This window comes from Tamandua tetradactyla, chromosome 4, assembly GCF_023851605.1.
Source record: "Tamandua tetradactyla isolate mTamTet1 chromosome 4, mTamTet1.pri, whole genome shotgun sequence".
NCBI classification, from domain to species: domain Eukaryota; kingdom Metazoa; phylum Chordata; class Mammalia; order Pilosa; family Myrmecophagidae; genus Tamandua; species Tamandua tetradactyla.
Window position 1 is genome coordinate 191,353,776 of NC_135330.1, and position 26,927 is coordinate 191,380,702.

Sequence of the window (26,927 nt, forward strand, 5' to 3'; positions counted from 1 at the left end):
ATGTACCTATTCACTGTTGACAGAGAAGCTGAGAGGTGCAGCCCCTCCAAAGGGCAGCATGGTGGTTCCACAGGAGGCTAGGGGTGAGATTGCCATATGATCTTGCAACCCTATTTCTAGGTAAACACCTGGAGAAACTGAGAGTGAGGACAAGAATGGACATTTGCACACTGGTGTTTATGGTGGCAATGGATGGAGGTGGCCTAAGGGTACAAGTGAGGAATGGAAGGGGATCTGTAGTGTATACATACAAGGGACTACTGAGCAGCTGCAAGAAGGAATGAAGTTGTGAGGCATGCAAAAGTAATTCGAATGAAATGTTAGAAACAATGGACAAATATTATCATGCCTCACTCATATGGACTAACTATAATATACAAACTCAGAGAATTGAAGTCAAGAGCATGGGTTATCAGGTTGGGGCCTAATGTAAAGGGCCCTAGATTGTAAGCTCTTATAGCAGTCACATATATTTAGGAGTTGTAACTGATATGCCTAACTTTTGAGATACTAAGCTATTTGTATATAACCTGATCATTCTCTAAAACTTTGGGTATTTATGTGACACCTGAGACTCGGAGTTAGAGCTCTGAAGCTATGAAAATCAGCATTACCCCATAGAGCAACTGTTAAAAAAGCTGAAAAAGTGGCCAGATTTCGACTCGAGATATAAATGAAGCTGATCTGTAGAGGACTAAGGTAAATCAGAATACAGGGTAATGGATGATACTGACTATTTCAAACTTCAACGTCTGTGTGAGACCAAAGGGAAGGATGATTATTTGGTGCAAAATTTATATTTTGAGTTGCGCATTATCTAATTCAACTTGTATGGTCAGTTTACTTGGGCACCATAATTACATGAATAGGTCATGAGATCTTGTTGACTTGTACGAGTTAGTGTGATTCCCAGATATAACCCAGGGTAAACTGGGCACAGAATAAAAATGTATTTGCCAAGTCCCCTGGAGGGACTGGGGAGAAAGGAGGAAATATTAAATTTTCACATCTGGGGAATTCCTGATATTCTTGCAAGCATATAGGGACAACCAATTCAATAGGTTGAGCTCTCAATCTTGGAGCTCGCCTCTATATTTTTATTTATAAAACTGCAAAGGAGAAACTGAGTCTACTGATAATTATGCCTAGAGTCACCCCCAGAGAACCCCTTTTGTTGCTGAGATATAACCTCTCTCTCTCTAAGCCAACTAGGCAGTTTAATTTACTACTCTCCCCTCTGTGTGGGACACGGGTCCCAGAGGTGTAAATTCTCCCTGTCAACGTGGGACCTGACCCCCAGGGATGAGCCAGGTCCCAGCATCATGGGACTGAGAAAGCCTTCTTGACAAAAAGGGGGAAGAGAGAAATGAAACAAAATAAAGTGTCAGTGGCTGAGAGATTTCACACAGAGTCGGGAGGTTATCCTGGAGGTTATTTAATGCATTATATAGATATCCTTTTTTAGTTTATCATGTATTGGAGTGGCTGGAGGGAAGTACTTGAAACTGTTGAGCTGTGTTCCGTTAGCCTTGATTCTTGAAGATGATTGTATAACTATATAGGTTTTACAATGTGACTGTGTGATGGTGAATACCTTGTGTTTGATGTTCCTTTTATCCAGGGTATGGACAGATTAATAAAAAAAAATAAGGATAAAAATTAATAATAGGAAGAAGTAAATGGTAAAAAAAGTGGGTAGATTAAAATATTGGAGATCAATGAGAGGAAAGGGTAAAGGGTATGGCATGTATGAGTTTTTTCTTTTTTCATTTTATTTCTTTTTCTAGAGTGATACAAATGTTTTAAAAATGATCATGGTAAAGAATACACAACTACAGCGGGCCACGGTGGCTCAGCAGGTAAGAATGCTTGCCTGCCAAGCCCGAGGACCCAGGTTCGATTCCCGGTGCCTGCCCATGTAAAAAAAAATAATAATAAAAAGAATACACAACTATGTGACGAGATTGTGAGCCATTGATTGTATATTATGGCTGGACCATATGTGTGTGAAGATTTCTCAATAAAAATATTTTAAAATAAATAAATGATGCTAAAAAATAAAGGCAGCTGTCAAGGAGAGAAATACACTAATAGATTCTTCCCCCATAGTAAAATGCTCTGCATTCTATATATGCACCTGACTCGCTCACATACTCTTTCATTTATTCAACAACTCTTTATAGATATTTATTTGTATTATTATGTCATATACTTATTTATATTATATTAATATAGGTATTAATATTTATTCATTGTATTTATTAAGTATTTATTTATTGTAACATGTGCTCCCATGGAACCTGATCAGCTTTTTTTGAAGATAAACATCTATGGGGGCAATACCAATTCACGACTACAGAGCAAATCAACATCAGTTACAAATTCTTGTTAAAATTGTCCTTCATTTGTAAATGTGAATAAGTAATAACAGATCACTGGATAATTGATGAAAACTACAACAGGAAAGGGAGTGGTGATAGAGATAATGCCTCATCCTCATTTGTAAGAGAAATGGAGAGGAAATGGAGGTGGACTGTGGAATAATAGGCAATACCCTTGACACCACATGGGCACAGCCAGATCCTGGGAGAGTAAGTCAATCAGGTCCTGGCATTCAACAAAGGCAAATCATCTTTTGGCTCAGGAAAAGGAGGATAGCTACAGTCCAGGGTCATTTTTATTAAGTGTGACAGTGAGTGACCCAAGATCCTCCAAGACATGGCAGGGGAGGTGGTATGAAAAGGTCTTATTTTTCCCCAGAGGAGTTGGTAACTCACACCCTTCTATTGATGGGAAGGACTGGGTAAGGACAGCAAATCAGATACTCTTTAGTTTCTCAGCTGCTAAGACAAGTACCATGTAAAAGATTGACTTTAAACAATGGGAATTTTTTGGCTCATGGTTTTGAGGCTAGGAGAAGTACAAAATCAAGTTGTCCACAAGGTGATATAGTCTCCCAGAAAACTGTGGCATTCTAGAGCTGGCTGCTGGCAACACTTTGATCCATGGCTTCCATCACATGGGAATGTTCATGGCGGGTTCTCCTGGCTTCTCTATTTCTTTGACTTCCAGCTTTGGTTTCTTTGACTTCCATGGCTTCTCTCTGTGTGTCCAATTTCCCTCTCTGTGGTTTTCTCCATAATGCCTCCTGTAATAGGATTAAGACCCATTCTGGTTCGGTTGGACTACACCTTAACTGAAATAACCTCATCAAAAAGTCATATTCACAATGAGTTCACACCCAAAGGAATGGGTTAAGATTAAAAACATGTTTGTCTGGGGTGCACAGCTCCAATCCACCACAGATTCCATCATAAGAAACTGCCACCAAAACATCATCTCTGACCCTGTTCTATTCCTAGTTATTTTTTTTAACTGAGGTAACATATATATCACACAAAATTTCCCATTTAAACCATGTCAGTAGAAGCAATTGCATTCACAATGTTGTGTCACCATCACCACTGTCCATTATCAACACTTATTCATGACCCTCAAAATTCAGTTCCCATTAAGCAATAACTCCCAATTTCCCCTGTACCCAGCTTTAGTAACCTCTAGTTTACTGTCACCCTCTATGAGCTTGATACTCTAGATATTTCATATAAATGGAGTCATACAATATTTGCCCTTTTGTATCCGTTTCATTTCTAGTCACGCAATAATCTCAGTGTTCATCCGTGTTGTAGAATGTATCAGAACTTCGTTTCTGGGGCAGGCGGAAGACCTCGTTACTGTTCAGTAGGATTGAAAAGTCTGGCTCCCTACTCAGCCTTCTCCGGCACCATCCTGGTGAGTGCTCTAGAAAGTTGGAGATCTCTTTCAAGCATGGTGAGGATATAAATCTAGGTTCCCCACTCAGCCTCTGCTGGTATAAACTGGAGCAGTTTCATAGTTTTACTGTGGTATTTGGCTGAAGCAGAGTGGCGATTGCCTAAAAGTTTTCTATCTTGGTAGGCTGTTCCTATCCTGGTCCTTTGAGTATAGAGAGCATGCTTTTGTTGGGATTTTCTTTTGTCTTTGCATATTAGTCTTTCTGGGTTTTTTGACTCCAAGTCTGAGATATATGGCAAAAGGAAAACCCAAGGAAATCACCACCTTGTTGTTCCCTGGATTTCTGCAGTCCCTAAACAATCTGTCATCTTCTCTCCAGTCCTCTTACATAGATTTTTAGTTGTACTCATCAAAAAAATTAGGGAAAAGTATGTTTACTCCATCTTCCCAGAAATAGAAGTCTGTTGTTATTGCATTTAACAAATCTAAAAGAGTACCACTGTTCTAGTTTGCTAGCTGCCAGAATGCAATATACCAGAAACAAAAATGGCTTTTAGAAAGGGGAATTTAATAAATTGCTATTTTACCATTCTAAGGCCAAGAAAATGTCCCAATTAGAACAAGTCTATAGAAATGTCCAATCAAAAGCATCCAGGGAAAAGATACCTTGGTTCAAGAAGGCTGATGAAGTTCAGGGTTTCTCTCTCAAGTTAGAAGGCACATGGTGAACAGAGTCAACATTTCTCTCTCAGCTGGAAGGGCACATGGCAAGCATGGCATCATCTGCTAGCTTTCTCTCCTGGCTTCCTGTTTCATGAAGCTCCCTGGAAGGCATTTTCCTTCTTCATCTCCAAGACACTGGCTGGTGGACTTTCTGCTTCATGGTGCTGCAGCCTTCTCTTCTCTCTCTGAATCTCTCTTTCTCTAAAATGTTTTCTCTTTTATGGGATTCCAGTATACTAATCAAGACCCACCCAAATGGGTAGAGACAGTTTAACAACCACTCTTGATTGAGTCACATCTCCAGGGAGATGATCTAATTACAGTTTCAAACATACAGTATGGAATAGGGTTTAGAAGAAATGGCTACCTTTACAAAATGGGATTAGGATTAAAACATGGCTTTTCTAGATTACATACATCCTTTCAAACTGGCACAACCACCAACCAATTACAATGATTAGCACTGGGGATGAAGGGATTTGGAAATACAGAGGGTTGAATAGACTATATATATTTATGTATTATTTAAATTATTTTTACAGAAGTAATATATTACTTTAACAAATTCTAATTCCTTATTTCATTCTAAATCAAATTAAAATTCACACACATGCAAAAAAATAGCAAACAGACATGAGTAATCAAATCAATCAAGGAATTCCTTACCACAGTAAACCAATAAAGCAAAGAATCTATTATCTTAAAGATCAACATCTATTTTTCTATTAATGAAAACTTAATTGGGAAACTCCTCTCCTCCCTCTCATAGTCAGAAGTTTCTCCAAAATTCAAATGGTAGTTTAAAAAGTAGTGATACATAAAACCACTTGTGCTGGTTTGAAGCTGTTATATACCCCCAGAAAAGCCATGTTCTTTTAATCCAATCTTGTGAGGGCAGACCTACTGTGGGTGGGACCTTTTGACTGGATAGTTTTCATGGAGATGTGACCTACCCAACTGTGGGGGTCCTCTTGATCAGGTTGCTTTCAAGTTGAGTCTTAAGTAGTTTATTGGAATCTTTTAAAAGAAGAACATTTTGGAAAAACCTCACACACAGATGCTGCAGAAGCTGAGAGGTGTTTGAAACCAGAAAGCCTGGAGAAATGGATAGCACATGTCGCCATGTGCCTTCCCATGTGACAGAGAAACTCCAGACTTGATCAGCCTTTCTTTAGTGAATGTATCCTCTTGTTGATACCTTAACATGGACATATTCAAGGTCTTAGAATTGTAAGATGTAACTTAATACATTCCCTTTATAAAAGTCAATCCATTTCCAGTATATTGCATTCTGGCAGCTTTAGGATACCAAAATACTACTGTTATTAATGTTTTGGTGATAAAACTACTGTCATGGCTAAATACCATAAATGGATTGATAAGGGGTGTAAATGAGCTTTAAATGGTGTTTTGGTTTGCTGAAGTTGCCATAATGCAATATACTTGAAATGGATTGGCTTTTATAAAGGGAATTTATCAAGTTACAAGTTACAATTCTAAGCCCATGAAAATGTCCAAATTAAGGAACCCAACAAAAGTACACATTGTAAGAAGAAAGACCAACTTTTTTCTGTCTGGGGTTTCTCTATCACATAGGAAGGCACACGGTGATATCTGCTATCCTTCACTCGTAGCTTCTAGTCACATCTCCATCTAATCAAAAGGTCCTGGTCACATCTTCATGGAAACAACCTAATCAAAAGATTACACTCTACAGTAAGTCTGTCCCCACAGGTTTGGATTAGGATTAAAGGAGCATGGCTTTGAGTTTTTCTATTTATTTCTTTTTCTGGAGTGATGCAAATGTTCTGGGAAATGATCATGGTGATGAACATATACCTATGCGATGATATTGTAAGTCATTGATTGTACACCAAGTATGGAATGTTCATATGTTAAGGATGTTCATGTTTGTACGTTGTTTTGTTTTGTCAATAAAAATATTTTTTAAAAATTCAAATAAAAAGAACATGGATTTTTGGGGGTACATAAATTTCAAACCAGCACAAATAGCCTCAAAAGAATGTGCATAAATGTGTGTTACCCATTCTGACCTGATTTTATACCACATAGTTTTCTTGCAGTGATGACACAGTCATCTAATGCCCCATTATAATTAAAAATGTACCCTGTAAATATATAATGAGAATAAAGTAATCCATTAAATGGTCATGAGAGAATTTTCTTCTTGACAAAACTTGACATTGTGGTTCAGGTATAAACTTAGAATGAGAAAAATGTCTTTACCTGTCGTATTTTCAGATTTGTCTCGCCATCCAGGTTAGCTGTTGCAATATAACACATCGCCTGAGGTTCACTAAGGAAAATAAAGCAAATATTATTGAATTAATATCTTGTCACATATTAATTTCACAATAATGCCACATGTGTGGTCACCATGAATTGTGACCTACATCAGTAATTGTTCTTCAAAACTGAAATAACAAACAACAACTTTTCCGGGAGATATTAGCAGTCTAAAATTCACCTTGCAGGATGGATGAGTAAAAAGGTTTTGTACCTACATCTTCCACTCTTACAGACCTGTGTGACTATGCTTTAATTCTTAAGAAGAAAAACTGAGGATGAATAGTAGACATTAATTAGTTCTGAACAGACCCAATTCCAGACTATTCTGAAGTCATACCTGGGATCAAATCTAAAACTCTACCACATTCTAAAATGGATCCACTGTTATCTCACAACTCCCTATTCTAGGGTCATTACTATGAGGGTATATCTTCCAGGACAGCTCTAGATGGAGCGGGAGCCCTGAGACAAACACTCCAAATTGGACTTCTCTATTTCCAGTTTACATCAAGATTTAGGAAATCAAGGCACTGAACTTAGAAGCATTTGCCTTGCCAGATTTTATACCATGTGCAGTGCCAACTCACTTATGAAAATTCATCATTTGGGGAAAATCCATGAAAAAATAATGAAATTTCTTCATTAAATATACTTGGGCTTAAATTCAGACTTATCTCTTTAATCTGGAGCATTTATTGAAATGTCAGCTTTGAAGTAAAACAATTCTGTATTAATTTCCCTATAATTATAGCCAACACTATATGCCCCCAAACAATGACTAATACATAGTCTAATATTAAATATATAGCTTCATTGAGGATGTCAGTGATATTGCAGAGTAAGGACCTTCAATATTCTCTCCTCTATGGAAGCAACATAAAAACTAGCAAAAATTATCAGATTGAACTTTACCAGAACTCTAAGAGAAAAACTCTTTTTTGGTTAAAAAAAAAAAAAAGAGGAAAAGGCTTTGCTTTAGGGTAGTGCAATGGTGGCTCAGTGGCATGAATTCTCACCTGCTGAGCTGGAGACCTGGGTTTGACTCCTGGAGCCTGCCCATGCAAAAAAAATAAAATAAAAAAATAAATCTTTGCTTTAACCAAAAGTATGAAGCAACCCAAGGAGGTTTTAAACAAGAATAATGGCAAAATCCTTTTTTTTAAAAAAAAAAAAAAGAGAGAGAGATTTGTGTGGTTTTAATATATCCTAGTCCCATCCCCTATCTCTAGCTCAGCAAGTGGTAATCTAGAAAAATAACAGCTCACATTCCAGGTACTAGAAGGAGCAGAACAGATCTGGAGCCCATTTGAAGCCTCATTTCCAAATCATTGTCATGATTCGTACTGTCTGGCAATTCTCCAGAGGACTCCACTGACTCAGAGCTTGCCCAGTACAGAGGGTAACTCTGTGGGGTCCATTTGTTGAAAACACTTACAGGAAAGTGTTTTAATGTAGAACTGTCTGAAACGACGAGTAACAGGGTAAACAATAGACTAGTCATAAAGCATAAAAGTAAAAAGCTGAAGAATAAGTCCATATAGGCTTTGAAAAGCTCCTACTTATTCCTGGAAATCTTGAAAGCTACACGCAAATATAAGACTATGTGCATTCCCAGTACTGAGCACATGCTCAGAAAAGCCCTGAGAAAGCCATACACTCTCACCTTTAGTTAACCTGGAGGCTCTGCTCAAGCAGGGAATGAGGTCTAAGGAAAGAGCTGTACACTGCCTGGCTGTGTTAAAGGCTTGTTCCAACATGCTTGCAGAGCTCCTCAGCAAAGACTGGAATTTTTATTAGTTCCAGGCAATGAACATCACATCACTGATCGGCCATAAACTGACCAAATAAAAACTTCAGTGACTACACATGATATGACCAGGAATATGAAACTTAAAGAAGGAGACTAGAAAAATCACTAAACAAACAACTTAAAATGTCAAGTTTTCATTTAAAAAAATTATGAGATATGCAGAGAAACAAGTAGCATGGGCTATACATGGAGGTGGAAAGCAATCAATTGAAGCTATCTCTGAGGAAGCCCAGAATTGGACTCATAGACAAAACTTCAAATCCGCAATGGTAAATATGTTCAATGTGCTAAAGGCTGCCATGTCTAAAGAACTTAAGGAAAGTTTGAGAATGATGTCTCACCAAATGGAGAATATTAATAAAAAGACAAATTATAAATAGAAATTCTCAAGTGGAAAAGTGCAATAATTGAAATGAAAAATTCAGTGAGGGGCTCAATAGCATTTTTAAGCAGGCAGAAGAAAGAATAAATGAACTTGAAGATGGGTCAATTGAGATCATCCATCTGAGGATCACAAAGAAAACTGAATGAAGAAAAATGGATAGAATTTCAGAAACCAATGGATGCCATCCAGCACAACAACATATACAGAATGGGGGCCCCAAAAAGAGAGAGAACAGAGTAAAGGGACAGAAGAATATTAGAAGAAATAATGGTAAAAAACTTCCCAAATTTGAGGGAAAACCTAATCTACACATCCAAGAAGGTCAACAAATTCCAAGTAGAATAAACTCAAAGAGATCCATAAGGAGACATATTATAATCAAACTGCCAAAAACAAATCTAAAAAGAGAATCTTGAAAGCACCGAGAGAGCAATTCATCATGTACAAAGAATCCTTGATAAGATTAACAGCTGATTCTTATCAGAAACCAAAGAAACCAGAAGGCAATGGGATGACATATTCAAAGTGCTGAAAGATAAAACTGTCAAGCAAGAATTCCATATCTGACAAAACTACCTTTCAGAAATGAAGGCACCCATGACAAAAAGGGGGAAGAGAGAAATGAGACAAAATAAAGTTTCAGTGACTGAGAGATTTCAAACCAAGTCAAGAGGTTATCCTGGAGATTATTCTTATGCATTATATAGATATCCCTTTTCAGTTTTTGATACATTGGAGTGGCTAGAGGGAAATATCTGAAACTGTTGAACTGTGTATAGTAGCCTTGATTCTTGAAGACAAATATATAACTATATAGCTTTTACAATGTGACTGTGTGATTGGGAAAACCTTGTGTCTAATGCTTTTATCCAGGGTATGGACAGATGAGTAAAAATATAAGGATAGAAATAAATAACTAATAGGGGGGATAAGGAGTAAAAAAAAAGTTTAGATAGATTGAAATACTAGAGGTCAATGAGAGGGAGGGAAGGTGTTTGGGATGTATGAGGTTTTTCTCTCTTCTTTTTATTTCCTTTTCTGGAGTGATGCAAATATTCTAAAAATGATCATGGTGATAAATACGCAGCCATGTGATAGTACTGTGAGCCACTGATTGTATGCTATGGATGGACTGTATGTGTATGAAGATTTCTCAATAAAAATATTTTTTTAAAAAGGCAATGCAGCTGGAAAAAAAAAAAGAAGCAATTTAGACATTCCCAGATAAACAAAAACTGAGAGAGAACTACTTATAAGAGATACTAATGGGAGTCCTTCCAACTTAAATGAAAGGTCACTAGATAGTACCCAAATCCACATGAAGGAATAAAAAGTACCTAACCAGTGAAGGTAACTATACAGGTAAATATAAATATAAGTGTAAAATTACATATATATATAGTTTGCTTGTAATTCCTTTTTTCTCTGATATGATTTACAAACCAACTTGATAAAGCAAAAATACTAAATCTATTTTGATAGGCACATAATATATAAACCTGTGACAATAAGAACATAAAGGAGGGGGAAAATAGAGTTCCTAAGGAGCAAAGTTTGTACATACTATAAAATTCAATTGCTAGTAATCCAATTTAAATTGTTATAAATTAGGGCAATAATAGTAACCCCCACAGCAACCACAAAAAAAATAATTAAAATATATATAGTAAAGAAATAACAAGGAAATTAAAATGGCACACTAGAAAATATATATATAATACAAAAGACTGCATTAATGAAGGAATGGAGGAACAAAAAAAGACATAAGACATATAAGAAGAAAATAGCAAAATAACTGATAAATGCAACTTTATCAACAATTACATTAAATATAAATGGATTAAACTTACCAATTAAAGGGTAAAGATTGACAGAATGGATTTTAAAGAAATATGATCCAACTACAGAAAAATAAAGACCATGCAAACAGTAACCAAGGGAGCAGTTGTGGCTGATATTAATCAGAAAAAATAGACTTAGAGTTGAAATTGTTAGTAGAGAGAAAGAAAGATATCTTAACATGATAAAAGTGTGAAACCATTAAGAATATATAATTATAAACATGTACCTAACAACAGAAGCCAAAATGCATCAGGCAAAAATCATAGGGAGAAATACACAATTCAATAATCATAGTTGAAGCCTTCAATACCCCGCTATCAATAATGGATAAAAAAACTAAGAAGAAGAATAAGCAAATAGAAGACTTGTAAAATCCTATACATTAATCATACCTAACAGACATTTATAGAGCATTCAACAATGGAAGAGTACATTCTCAAGCATACATGGAACATTTTCCAGGATAGAGCCTATACTAGGTCAGACAAAAACCTCAATAAAAATTAAAATGATTGAAACCATACAAAGTATGTTCTCTGATTACAATGGAATGAAATTGGAAATTAATAATATAAAGAAGTTTGGAAAATTCACAAATGTGAAAATTAGACATATATTACTAAATAACCAGTAGATCACAGAAGAAATCAAAAGATAAATTAGAATATCCTTCAGGATGAATGAAAATGAAGACACAACATACCAAAACATATGGGATGCAGCTAAAGCAGTGCTTTAGAGTGACATTTATAGCTGTAAACACCTATATCAAAATTTTTTTAATTTATAAATTGATATCCTAAGCTTCTACCTTCAGAAATTAGAAATAGTAAATATTCTACATACATTTATAAATGAAAACTGTAAGATATTGTATAAACATCAAATATCTCTGGAAGTATACACAAGAACATAACAGTATTTGCTGTCTAATGGGAGGTAATCTGAAGAGGGAGGAGACTTCACTGGATGTCTTTTCACACCTTTTAAATTTTACAATAGATAAATGAATTAGCTTTAAAAAAAAACCTGTAAAAATTGACTCCCAAATTATTAATACTCTATAATTTAATGTACTCAGTACAGCAATCATCTTGTCATTATTTTGTCCAAACCTAGAATAGCTTAAAATTTTGAATTAATGTTTCTACTTTCAAAGTTTTTTCACTCTTAACATCATCATTCTATTTTAACAACCACCATGTGACAACAATAAACTAAAGTTTTCTTTCAGAGAGGTAAAAGAACCAAGAATACAGAGATGAGTTCCAAATGATAAATCTTCTTCATATACCCCAGGTTTTTCCATTAGACTAATAGCCTTTAACTTATGTGAAACTGATTTTTACATAAAAGTGAATCAAGATTCCGTTTCATTCTTTCCTCTGTGGATAACCAATCTCCAAGCACTACTTATTTAACAGCCCCTCTTGTCACCGTGGATCTGCAATGCCACCTTTGTCATATTTCCAATATGCACAAGTCTGTTTCTAGATTTCCTGTTGTCTTCCAATGATATAGTTTTTCTATTCTTCTGCCAATATTATACTCCAAAATCTAATCTACTACACTACAAAATGAAATATTTTATATCTGGTCAGGCAAGTACCCCTAACTTGTTCTTTTTCTTTATTGTCTTGACTATTCTTGGCTCTTTGCTCTTCCAAATACATCTTACAATTAACCTGTCAATTTTGACCAAAACATTTTTGGAATTTTGGATGGAATTTCAATAAACCTCTAAATCAATTTGGAGAGAACTGGTATCTTTATTATATTGAATCTTCCTGTGTAAGAACACTATATATTTCTCTATGTATTTACTCTATTTTTTAAATAAAATTTCATTACATGCTCCCTGAAGTGCTTATGTGTATTTTGTAAGATTTATTCTTAAGTCATCTATAATATTTGTCACTACTGTAAATTATACCTTTTTATTATATTTTATAGTTATGGGTATATAAAAATGCATTTGACTTTGTATAATGTTTCCACAAAGTTGCTAAACCCTTTTTACTAACACTTATAATTTATCTGTACATATTTTGGGTTTCTTTTTTTTACTGCTTATATCCCATTTCTTCCTTTTATTGGGTTAAAATAATTCCCTTTTACTGTCTACAGCAAATGGATCCTCTTTTCAAATGTTTATGGGCCATTTACAATTTCCTCCCCTGTGAAATTCTCAACCAAATCTTTTGCCTGTCTTTTTGAGGATGCTTATATGTTGATAGGTTTCTAAGAGTTTTCAGTTGAAAGCTGCATATTTCAAAATGTTTCTATTGATATAATCTTGTGTCTTTCTCCTTTAACCTATTAAAGTGAAAAATACATTCTTTGATTTTCTAATAACAAAATTGATCTGGCCATCACTCAGAAACAGGATATATCACTCACTCAAAATTAGATTCAGAGGTCAGGACCGATTATATCACATGCAGAGTCAGAACCGATGAAAAGGTTTATTACTTACTGTGCTGGTTTGAAAGGATGTATGTCCCCTAGAAAAGCCATGTTTTAATCAAAATTCCATTTTGTAAAGGCAGAATAATCTCTATTCAATATTGTATGTTTGAATCTGTAATTAGATAATCTCCCTGAAGATGTAACCCCATCAAGAGTGGTTGTTAAATTGGATTAAGTGATGACATGTCTCCACCCATTTGGGTGGGTCTTGAGTACTTTCTGGAGTCCTATAAAAGAGGAAACATTTTGGAGAAGGAAGACATTCAGACGGAGCTGAGCAGAATGACATAGCCACGAGAAGCAGAGTTCACCAGCCAGCGACCTTTGGAGATGAAGAAGGAAAATGCCTCCCAGGGAGCTTCATAAAACAGGAAGCCAGGAGCAGAAGCTAGCAGATGTTGCTGTGTTCGCTATGTGCCCTTCCAGATGAGAAAGGAACTCTGACTGTGTTCACCATGTGCCTTCTTACTTGAGAGAAACCCTGAACTTCATTGGCCTTCTTGAACCACGGTATCCTTCCCTGGATGCCTTTGATTGGACATTTCTATAGACTTGTTTTAGTTGGGACATTTTCTCAGCCCTAGAACTGTAAACTAGCAACTTATTAAATTCCCCTCTTTAAAAGCCATCCCATTTCTGTTATGTTGCATTCCGGCAGCGAGCAAACTAGAACACTTACATAATGAGACTTTCTGGGAGAGCAGTACAGACCTCCTAAACTGGTTCAAAATGACTTCAGGCAGCAAGGCTTTGGATTTTTATGCTGGTTGGGGGTTGAGAACAGGGGGGGGGGTTCCTGTGCAGGGCTTTAGGGAAGGAGCACCGGGGCCTTCTTATCAGCTTGGGGCAGAAGAGGAAGAGGGAAAGGGTGAGGCTTAAAAGCTTTAGGTCGTCAAACCTCGAAAAGTAGAGTTCAGAACTCTGTTAAAAAAACAAAAGCGAAAATTCCTTGGATGAGCCCTACTTGGTCATGATAAATTACCATTTATAAATTATATTTTAAATTATAAATAAATATTTAAATTATAACTTACCATTTATAACAAAAATGCAGCTCAAAATTTCCCATTTTGACCACATATATTACCATTTTTATAGTCAAATTTTGTTTACGTTTTTATCTATATTAATGGTGAAATGGGCTTGTAAGTTTCCTTTCTTATTCTGTCTTTGTTGAATTTTGATGTCAAGGTTAAAAATAAGCTATAGAAAAATGAATTCAGGAGTCTCCCTCCCACTTTCCTCCTTCCTTTCTTCCTTTCCTCTTGCAAAACTTTTGAAAGTTTGGGGTAATCTCTACAGTGTTTAATTGAATGTGCCAGGTATAGTGTCCGTTGCATGTGTGCTTTTTATGGGAAGTGTTTGGGTTTTTTTTTAATTTTCTACTTATATATTTAATGATTATAGGACCATTTGGGTTCTATATTTCTTCTAGGATAAGTTTTGGTAAGTTATATTTTTCCATGGATTTATGCATTTCATTAAATGTTAAAATTTGCCACAGATTTTTTTAAGATCCTCTCATTATTTCTTTAATTTCTAATGCATTTGTAATTATATCACTTTTTCAATTTATAACATTATTTGTGTTTTTCCTTTTGTCCATGATTAATCTTACCAGATTTTTCATTTATTTTATTGTTTTTTCTAAGAATCAAGTTTTGCTTTTGTAATCCTCTCTATTATTTGTTTTCTTTCATTAGTTTCTATTTATCTTTATTACTTCCTTCCATCTGATTTATTTAGCTTATTCTTTTGTACTTTAGCTAATTTTTTAGATTAGATGCCTAGCCTAATTTTTTCCAGCCTTTCTTCTTTTCTAATAAAAAGTATTTTAGGCTGGTTGGTGCAACGGTGGCTCAGTGGCAGAATTCTTGCCTGCCATGCCAAAGACCCAGGTTCAATTCTCAGTGCCTGCCTATGGCAAAAAAAAAGTATTTTAGGTTAAAATGTCTAAGGACCAATTCAGCTGTATCATAAGATATTGGATACATAGTATTTTAATAAGTATTTTCTAATTCCCATTATCATTGCCTCCTCAACCCATAAGCTGTTTCAAAGTGTTTTATTTCCAAAATGTGGGGTTTCTAGTTATCTTTTTATTATTGATTTCAACTTATTTGCATTTTGATCAGAGAAAGTGACCTGTAGAATACCAGTCCCTTGAAATTTGGTGATTCTATTCTGTCCTAACAATTTTCACAAATATTCTATGCACACTTGAAGATTAAGTACATATAGCTCTTGAGTGCAATGTTCCACATATGTCATTATTTCAAGTTTGGCAACTGTGCTGTCCAAATATTCTATATTCTCACTGTTTTTTCCTCCCTCTTATCTATTCATTACCAAAAGCAAATATTAAAGCATCCCGATATGACGGTCAGTTTGCAAATTTCTTCTTTGTAGCTTCATCCATTTTTGCTCTATATTCAAATCACATTGCCTTATGAATTAAAACTTGTATCATTATGCAATGACTGTATCTCAAATAATCCTCTTTGCCTCAAGTCTGTTTTGTTTGAGAGTGCTATAATCTCTTCTGAGTTTTTTTCCTTTATTATCTCCTGTGTATATTTTTTCATCCTTTGATTTCCATCTTTGTGGTCCTATGTCTTAGATGAATTTCTAGTAAACAACATAGAGCTGGAAAATTTGACAAACTTCTATCTTTAACTTTTTAGGTCTATCTACATTATTGTGATTATTGATATATTTTTATTAATCCTACTCTAATTATATGTATTCTATTTCTCTCCTTTTTGTCTCTTTTTCTTTCACTTTATTTTATTCTTTTGGATACTTTGGGTTTTTTTCTCAACTCATTTTTCCCATTATGTGGTTGGAAGGTATATGCTGTATATGTAATCTATCAGATATTAATTATATATATATCCTGAATTTAAAGTTTGGAGCTATTCAGTGTTTTCAACCTAATCCTGAACAATACAAGTACATTAAGTACAGTTCTGATTATCACCCTCACAACTTCTGTGGTGTTGATTTCTACTATTTTAGTTCTAGCCTCAGAGCTAGCAAACCCAATGTATCCAAATAATTCTGAAAAATTGTCAGCCATTATCACTTGGATATCGCTTCCTTCACATTCTCTGTATTATCTCTTTCTAATTAGTTAGGTATTTTCTGTTTATCCTCCATGACCACATTTAAATTCTCTGCTTAGAACTTTCTTTTGCCACACAGGCAAGGCGAACTCATGGCTGCATGAGGGCCATCTTCAATTTTCAAGAGGATTATTTTTCCTTCCCAACCAGTAGTATGTACAAGATGGGCACATTTCTCTACTGCACCCTTTGGCATGGCGGATTTTATTTTTCATTCTCCCTTAAGTAAGGGTGTGACCCCCTGGGTCACAACTTTATGCAAGGATCACTTATTAGATTCTCTACATGGGAGTGTCTCCCAGGCTTTGTCCCATTTCTCCTGTACTCCCTTTGTTCATCAAAATGGAAGTGCAGGATCTTCAGGACTTGACAGAAACCATCAGGGAAATAGCCTATATAAGCACGGGATTGCCCTCTCCAGGTCCTGAGATTTCAGTTCATTCTGAAACTTCCTGACTTTCTTATTTTTATGCAGCGCAATTAAGCATTTTAATAACGGTGTGTCTTCAGGGTCTTCAGAGCTTGACAGAAACTATCAGAGAAATAGCCTACTTAGGCAGGTTAATGGGTACACAGCCTATATGAACAGCCATGCCCATTTGTTTACATACCATGTGTGGCTGCTTCTTTTGGTGGAAGAGAAGAGTTGAGTAGTTGCCATAAAGACTGCACGGCCCACAAAGCTGAAAACATTTTTATGTGGTCATTTACAGAAAAGTTTGCAGCCCCTGGTGTGCTGCATAATGAAAGTGATAGTGAAAGGAAAGAGGAAGGGAAAGGTGGCTTTTGTCCTTGGTTTTCTTAAAGTTCTCAATCCAGAATATAAGTTCCTTAAATGTCCACTAAAGTAACTAACCTGGAAGAAATCAGGACCAAGTCTGCAGGAATGAACTGCCCATTCGAGACCTTCACAATGTCTCCCACCTTTACCTTTTAAACCAGGAGAGAGAATATGGAAGCATGAATTTTTAAGGCAGAAATAGAGGCAATGTGTCAAATATTTTCAAGAAAAATTACAAAGTAAAAATAACTTTAGCTAATCCAATAAATGTCAACTATATTAGAGCAATTATTCCTTAGTAAATTCATGACTCTAGAAAAGTGGTTCTTAACCAGGGGTGATTTTGTGACCTCAGGGAGCATTTCTAGGGGTAGGGTTGGTGTTACAGGCATCTGGTGGGTAGACGCAAGAAATGCTGCAAAGACCTTACAATGCACAGTTCAGTTACCCACAACAAAGAATTATCCAGCCCAAAATGTCTAGAGTGCCGAGGTTGAGGGATCTTGCTCTAGAATGAGATATTTCTACATGGGGAAAGAAGTACAAAAGGAAAAAGATCCAAAACCGACTTATTGGTTCTACTATTTTTGCCATGACATGCTATTCATAGCAAGATCACACTGTAAATGCTTGCCTAATGATCACTTTTCCTCTACTAGTCTGCAAGCTTCATGTAGAAGAGAGAGCACTTTGAATTCTCAGTCTCAGCTGAATTCTTAGTGCATGCCATATCATAGGCACTCAATAAATTTATTTGTAGACTGAATTATGAATGAATTCTAAATAAGGAGACACAAGTAATTGTAGAAATAACAGGGGAAAGCATTATAAGCTCTTGAAGTTTTTTTTTAATTTTTGAGAACTTATTCTTTAACAAAGCATTTGAATATTTGCATAGTACTTCCTGGCATCTAGAAAAGCAAAGATTAATATTCTATACTGAAAAGAAATGATAATATCCTTTTAAGGCAGAAATAGAGGAAACGTGTCAAATATTTTCAAGAAAAAATTACAAAGTAAAAATAACTGTAGCTAATCCAATAAATTTCAACTATATTAGAGCAATTATTCCTTAATAGATTCATGACTCCAGAAAAGTGGTTCTTAACCAGGGGTGATTTTGTGACCTCAGGGAGCATTTCTAGGGGTAGGGTTGGTGCTACAGGCATCTGGTGGGTAGAGGCCAGAGATGCTGTGAAGATCTTACAATGTACAGTTCAGTTACCCACAACAAAGAATTATCCAGTCCAAAATGTCAAGAGTGCCGACATAATAGGGTCCTTAATAATAGGAGTGGGGCGAAGGAAAAAAATTTTTCTTTTTATAATATGAATAAACTGATCATTTCTGTCTTAATAGAGGCATAGATTCACTTAAATATCTGAATTTGTTTAACTAACTAAATGAATGCTAAATCGTACAATTCATATTTAAAATTGGTTCAAAATGTATATCTCCTCAAAGTAAGGAGAGAATATTAAAACCTGCAATGGGGGAGGAGTGTAGGCACAGAGAAGAGAATACCCAACTCTTTCTTTGGCTGATCCTCTTTTCTGAACCTTCAATGTTGACTCTGGTGGGGAGTCCACTTTACCAGGGCACAGTCACTGGCATTGAGTAAGCTGAAAACAATCTCAGTGATTCAGCCAGAGGTCCAGGAGAAGGTACTCAAAAAAGAGAGCACCAGAAGCTTCCTGCCCTGTGTACCTATGCCCTCAAGAACCCCCTCCTGTGGCCTCAGACTTCCCCAGAAACTTCTCCTGGACACACCCAGGGGGCACCATGTTTCTGGGCCTAGGCTGGCACTTTCAACAAAATGCCAACACTCTCTTGCCTAGAGTTTTTGCAAAAATAAAACACTAGGCAAGAAAGAGAAACCGACCTTCAGAATAAACTCATCAAGATACCAGATGCTGAGACATCAGCAAAAATTACAAGCCATACTAACAAACAGGGAGATATTGCCCAGTCAAAGGATCTAATTAAAACTTCAGAGGACACATAGAAACTAGAACACTAATCAGATGCCCAAACAAATCTCCTAAATCAATTCAAAGAGATAAAGGAGAATATGGCTAAACATATAAAGGATATTAAGAAAACAATGGGTGAGCATAAAGAAGAATTTGAAAGAACTAAAAGAAACATAACAGAACTTATGGGGATGAAAGGTATAACAGAAGGGATTAAAAATACACTAGAAGGGGTACATGGGTGGTTCAGTAAATAATGCTTGTCTTCCATACAGAAGACCTGGGTTCAATTCCCTGACCATGTACCTAAATAAAAATAACAATAATGCACTAAAAGCATACAACAGCAGATTTAAACAGATGGAAGAATCAGTGAACTAAAAGACAGGGTGTCAAATTCATACAGACAGAAGACCAGATGGAGAAAAGGATGGAAAAACTGAGGAGCCTCTCAGGGAATTGAACGACAGTACAAAGTGCACAAACATATGCATCATGAGTGTCCCAGAAGAAGAAGAGAAGGGAAGAGGGCAGAAAGAAAAATTGAGGAGATAAGGGCCCCAAATTTCCCACCTTTCATGAAAACATAAATATACATATCCAAGAACTACAATGTACTCCAAACAGAGTAAATCCTAGAAGACCTACTCTAAGACACATATGAATCAGAACGTCAAAGGCCAAAGGTAAAGACATCCTGAAAGCAAGAGAAAAGCTTTCCTTCTAAGATCTAGAATAAGACAAGGATGCCCACTGTCACCACTGTTATTTCATATTGTGCTAGAAGTTCTAGCCAGAGCAGTTAGGCAAGAAAAAGTAATAAGAGGTGTTCAAATTGGAAAGAAGTAAAACTTTCCCTATTTTCAGATGGCAAGATCCTATATATAGAAAGTCCTGAAAAATCTACAACAAAGCTACCCGCACTAATAAACAAGTCCAGCTAAGTGGCAGGTGACCAGATGAACACCCGAAATCCAGCAGCGCATCTACACACTACTAATGAGCAATGTGAGGAGGGAATCAAGGGGAAAAATTATTTACAAGAGCAACTAAAAGAACCAAATATCTATGATTAAATTTAACCAAGGATGTAAAGAACTTGCACACAGAAAACTATAAAACATAGTTAAAAGACATCAAAGAAAACCTAAATAACTGGAAGGGCATTCTGTTTTCATGGATTGTAACACTAAATGTCAGTTCTGCCCAGATTAGATTTATAGATTTAACACAATCCCAATCAAAACACAACAGTCTACTTAGCAGAAATGGAAAAGCCAAACATTAAATTTATTTAAAAGTATAAGGAGCCCTAAATACACAAAAACATCTTGAAAAAGAAGAATGAAATTTGGAGGATTCACTCTTCCTACCTTTAAAGCATATTGCAAAGCTACAATGGTCAAAACAGCATGGAACTTGCATAAGGATAGATGCATTGACCAACACAACCAAATTAAGCGTTCAGAAATAGGCCCTCAAATCTATGGCCAATTGATTGTTGACAAGCCTGCCAAGTCCACACAACTGTGAAATAATAATTTCTTCGGCAAATGGTGTTCAGAAAACTGGATATCATGTGCAAACCAATGAAAGAGGACTCCTATCTCATACATTATGCAAAAGTTAACTCAAAATGGACCAAAGACCCACATATAATAGACTAGATCATAAAGCCCCTAGAAGAAAAGTCATAGAAGCATCTTCAAGATCTTGTGGTAATCAGTGGTTTCTTAGACTTTATACCCAAGCAAGCAGTGAAAGAAAAAATAGATAAATAGGACCTCCTCAAAATAAAAACGTGTCTTTCAATGGGCTTTGTAAAGAAGCAACCTAATCAATTGGAGATAATATTTGAAATCCAGATATCTGATTAGGGTTTAATATCCAGAATATAAAAAGAAATCCTAACTGGAACCCATACTAAACACTGAAATCTGTTCTATAACTACTCATTACAATGTACTTTGAAATTTATTGCTTTTTTGTGTATATACATATTATATTTCACAACTAAAAAGGTAAAAAAATAAAAAAAACAAATCCCACAACTCAACAACAAAAGAATAAACAACCCAATTAGAAAATGGACATTTTTTTCTGAAGAGGAAATGCAAATGTCTAAAAAGCACAAGAAAAGATGTTCAATATCACTACCTATTAGGGAAATGCAAGCCAAAATCACAGAGATTTCATTTCACACCTACTAGAATGGCCACTGCTTAGGAAAAAAAGCAAAAAAAGTAAACTACAAATGTTGGAGAGGTTGTGGAGAAACAGGAACACACATGCACTGTCGATGGGAATGTAGAATGGTGCATCTGCTGTGGAAGACAGTTTGGTGGTTCCACAGAGAGCTAAGTGTAAACTTGCCATCTGATCTAGCAATCCCATACTAGGTATATGATCAGAAGAATGGAAATGGGAAATTTTGGGCCATTATTTCTTCAACTCTTCTTTCTGCCCTTTTCCCTTCTCTTCTCCTGGGACACTCATGATGCATATGTTTGTGCACTTTGTACTGTCGTTCAATTCCCTGAATAACCTAGTGGTGTTATTCATAATTGTGTTATTCACAATTGCCGAAAGATGGAAGCAACTCAAGTGTCCATTAACCAATGAATGGATAAACAAAATGTGGTATATACATATGATGGAATATTATTCAGCTGTAAGGAGGAATGAAGTCCTGATGTGTGCGACACCATGGATGGACTCTGAGGACACTATGTTGAGTGAAATAAGCCAGACACAAAGGACAAATACTGTATGATCTCACTAATATGAACTAATTATAATGAGTAAACTCATAGCATTAGAATCTTGAATATAGGTTACTAAGAATAGATTGGGGACAGAGAATGGGGAGTTGATGCTTAATTTGAAATTTTAATCAGGTTGATTTTAAACATTTGGGTATGGCAAGTGATGGTAGAACATTATTGTGAGTGCAATTAGTGCTGAATTATGTGTGTGAATGTGGTTGAATATGCTACTAAAAGGGACACTAGAGGATGAAACATGGGACTGGATAACACAGAGAACCTTGTTGTGGATGAAGACTTTGCTTAGTAGTAAATATCTCAGTTTTATTGAGATATTTTTACATACAATGCAATCTATCCAAAGTATACAATCAGTAGCTTTTACTATAATCACAGAATTGTGCTTCATCACTAATTAAGAATGTTCTTTCATCAACTATAACAAATGTACTCATTATTACAAGGTCTTACTAATAGGGTGGTATATGGGAAAAATATATCTAACGCAAACTATGGACTATAGTTAACAGTAATAAATTTATACTCTTTCGTCAATTGTAACAAAGTTACCACAAGGGTGCAAAGTGCCAACATTAGGGGGGTATAAGGGAATGCTGTATTTTTTATGTCTTTTATGTAACCTACAACTTCAGTAATTAAAAAATAATAATAAAACATGCTGAGTGAAAGAAATCAGATACAAAGTAATACATATGGTATGATTCCATTAACATAAAATGTAAATAAAAATAAATCCATATATACCAAATTAGGTTAGTGTTTATGCAGGGCTGGGGGAAGGATAGAGGGATTGAGAAGTGACTTCTCAGGGATATGGGGTTTTTCTTTTTGGAGCAATGAAAATGTTCTAAAATTAATTGTGGTGATGAATTCACAACTCTGTGATTATAGTAAAAGCCACTGATTGTACAATTTGGATAGACTGCATTGTATGTAAATACATCTCAATAAAACTGAGATATTTACCATTTCCTAAGATATTCACTATTAAATAGCCACTACAACTATTTTTCCAAATAGTACATTTTTTAGAGTAAGTATTATAAAGAAGCCTTTGTATATTTCTAGGAATTTGTTTAATTTATCTAAAATGGTACAATTTAATTTGCTCTTCATTTCCTAGTTCCTTCAGGTGTAACATTATGTTATTGATGTGAGATGGTCTCTCTTTTTTGATGTGGGTGTTTATGGCTATGGATTTCTCTATGAGCAGTGTTTTTGTTGCATCCTATAGATTTTGATATATTGTATACTCATTTCCATTTGTCTCAAAGTGCTTTCTAAATTCCCTTGTGATTTGTTCTGTGACCCCATTGGTTGTTTAAGAGTGTGTTTAATTTCCACATATTTGTGAATTTTCTAGTTGCCCTTCTGTTGCTGATTTCTAGTTTCACTCCATTTTGAAGATATTTATGATTTCAATTTCAGTGTTTTATGCAGGTTGTGGGGTTATGTGTGGTCTAGTCTCGGGAATGTTCCATGTAGACTTGAGAGGGACATCCATTATGCTGGGTCTGGTTGGTTTATAGAGTGTTCAGAGCCTCCATTTCCTTACTAATCTTTCTTTAAATTTTAATTTTTATTTTATAATTTTTTCTTTTTGTTTACAATTTTTTTCCTTGATCTTTTGTCTGGTTGTTCTATCCATTCTTGAACTTGGGAAATTGAAGTTTCCATCTGCTATTATGTAAATCTACATTGCTTCCTTCAATTCCGTCGGGGTTTTTTCTCCATATATTTTGGGCTCTGTTTTTCCATGCCCATATGTTTAGGATCGTTATATTTTCTTGATAGATTCATGTTGACATTATTAAATGACTATGTCACAAAATGTTTTCCTCTTGCTGGATGTTAAAAATTTGGGATATTATTAATATAAAGATTTTGTGGATATTCAGGTACAAGTCCTTACTATAAATATGTGTTTTCATTTCCCCTGGGGATCTGTGAATAAAAAAGATTAATCAGTTTTTAAAAATATACAATGTATCCTTATAAACGGATAAGTTGAGCACTGGGGGGAGAAAAAAGATGGATGATACATTCATCACTTCTATAAAATTCACAATAAACATTTGCAACTTATAATATATATAAGCAACAGACAGCCCACTTACAGCAAGCTCTTACACAGCTATAATAAGACAGGTTAAAACTGTATAAGTCAAACTGGATTTTCCCCCAGAAGTAACATCAACGTAGAACATCATTTACCCATGAGTCTGATGTCAGAGTTAGAGTTGTTTTTTTTAAACATGGGGAGATACCGGGAATTGAGCCCGGGTCCTCGGGCATAGCAGGCAAGCATTCTTACCTGCTGAGCCACCGTGGCCCACCCAAAAAAAAATGATCCAGAGTTGTTTTAAGAGCAGTCATTACTGCCTCTTACAAGCTCTCTTTCTGTTTTTCGCCCACAGGACCCCCAAATTGACTCCCTTTTCCTTTTCTAAGCCCCTGATGTTTGAAGTGCTCCATTTGGTTGCACCAGGCAGGCGGGATAGAAAGGACTCAGAGAAACAAGATGCCTGGCTTTGGCTGCTAAACTTCTTTCTCCAAGGAGAAAGGAACTAGGTTAAACTAGTTGTCCGAGACCAACCCCTGCAGCCTCACCTCCTCTCCTCTTGCTCCCCCTACCTCCTGTCCACTGAAGCACACTACCATTTATTGATCTCCTCCCCACCCAGCCCCAGGATTCTGACATCAGAAAAGATGGCTTATTTCTCTCAGTCACAGTAGAGAAGCAAAAATCAATCATTATTGATTCGCCACTTTTATCTCACTCAGGGAAAGTAATATTGGTGACACTTTGAAAGCATTTTACACAGATCATCAACTAATTGTTGATGTAGGCAAAGTCAATATCTAAGCCTGAACACGTTCAGCATACCTTTGACTTATAGTCTCAGGGAAAATATTCACAGCACTGTACCCAGAGATGTTCATAATATAAAGGCTGACTTGTGCACTGAACAAGGGTTTATGATGCATCTTCTGTAAATATTGTAAGCAGTGACACAGAGGTACCAAAAAAGTAATTACAACAGTGTAAACTTCTAACCAGACAGAACTGGGTCTCCTTTTCTGCACTTACTAGCTGTGTGACTTGCGCAAGCTACTTATTCTCTTTGATTCTCTATTGCTTCATCTACAAAGCAGGGATAATATTACAATACTTGAAGACTTGTTTCAGAGAAAAAAAATCTTTAAATAGATTGCAGGTACTTATTGTTGAATTAGAAGTTAAATAAATTAAATTAAAAGTACAAAACTAAATAAATAACCAATGGGTCCAAGAAGAAATGATACTGGAAATGAGAAAATATTCCAAACCAAACAGTAATGAAAATGACATAGTTTATGAATTTAAAGAGGCATGATCTTTTCACATTTTAGCCTCTCCCAAATTTGGATTTTCTCTAAGGGAGGGCAGCTGTCTCACAATTGTTATCACCAACGGGACAGAATTGTCATTTCCGTGCATGTGTGACTAGCAAAAAAAAGCATTGTAATAAATTGAACAGTTGATATTGGAGGTTTGAGAGAAAATCTCAAAGACAGTAATGGAGCATTCCTTTAGCCCCAGGAACCAAATGGTTTGGTGCACTTAAGCTTTCTCTAAGAAGTCTTTTAAGAAATGCTCCATCACCAACATCCCAGTGGCACAGGGTAACATTGTACAGAAAAGGAAGGATTTAAAGACTTGTGGCCAAAAGGAGATTTGGAGAATCAGGCTTTGAATGTTAAGAAACTTTAGAAAAACAGAAACCAATTTCTTTCACTTATGTGTGTATAAAAGTGATAAATAATAATAATAATGTTGATGCCTAACTTATCTCCTTCAATAAGAATCAAAGAAAAATTCTAAAGTGATGAGAAAAATCACAGCTTAACAGGCAGTGATTTTTCTTTTGTAGAGATAAGCAAAAAAATGAAGCATCCTTGGATTTGATGAAGTATCTTAGATCTTATGAACTATAGACCCACATATCAAAACTTACAAGATGTAGCTTAAACACTACTCAAAAGAGAAATTATATATATAAGCCAATCCCTTAATTCCACACTTCCCAGAAACCATATATAAAAATCAGTTCTCTCCTCTGCTCAGATACTCTGGTTCACCAGCATAGCTCTCTCTTACTTAAGTAAGCAATAAATTCAGCTTTGTGTTTTTGTTTCACTGTTTGGGGTTTTCTGTGATTCTTTGGTCTCTTCCTTTGACATATGAATGAACTGCTTTTAAATATTTAGACTCTGCAAGCATAATTTTTAATATGCAGAAATGATGCAGGAATATAATTATGTATGGTATCTAAAAACACCCAGAACTTAAAACTCTTATCTTATAAATAACAGTGAACCTCAACTCTAAATGAATGCAAACTTTTAGAATGGAATCAGCCCTTGCAAACAGAATTTCTCAAACCGGTTGGGAACTACAGCACCTGAATTATCTTTAAAATACATTCTTACCTCGCTCCACGTAATCACTTGCCATATATTGCTTCTCAATACTAAAAATAAACAGCTGTGTATTAATTGTAATTTATTGACTCAGGTAAAATCCAAAATAAGAAAAGATATCTTTTCACAAAGACAAAATGGATTTCTTTATGCTATTTTTGTTTACACTGCAAAAGTATATATAAATTGTGCTCAAACATGCAGTACACTAAATTAGAATATATAACATCAAATAATACAGTGTGATTAATATAATATAATGTAATGATAGATAGAGGCTATATTAATTTCTAATCAAGCAAAAAGATAGCACATATCAAAATTGGAGGACTAGGAGAGAATAAGAACCAATCATGTAATGCCCAGTCTGTTTATGGACATAAGAATTGTCCATGTACTTAATATTCCATCTTTCTCATCTTTTTTTTCTCTTCTTTTTTCTAATGAACATGAACACTGATTCTAATAATTGGGAACTGAATTTC

The 26,927-nt window shown here is 35.5% G+C and overlaps 1 protein-coding gene across 11 annotated transcripts in view; it reads right to left on the reverse strand.

The window, feature by feature from the left end:
- The window catches only part of LOC143681660 (phospholipid-transporting ATPase IB-like), a 232,010-nt gene that overhangs the window by 171,237 nt on the left and 33,846 nt on the right, over window positions 1-26,927 (reverse strand). For 6 of the 11 annotated variants that reach the window (XM_077158874.1, XM_077158873.1, XM_077158878.1 and 3 more), the window contains 3 exons: window positions 26,452-26,492; window positions 17,295-17,368; window positions 6,745-6,814 (listed from right to left, as the gene is read on the reverse strand). In XM_077158874.1, coding sequence (XP_077014989.1) covers window positions 6,745-6,814; window positions 17,295-17,368; window positions 26,452-26,492 — 185 coding nt within the window. Of the gene's footprint in view, window positions 1-6,744; window positions 6,815-17,294; window positions 17,369-23,890; window positions 23,915-26,451; window positions 26,493-26,927 lie in introns of those variants that run through there. The other 5 variants (XM_077158882.1, XM_077158881.1, XM_077158876.1 and 2 more) reach the window with 3 other exon arrangements.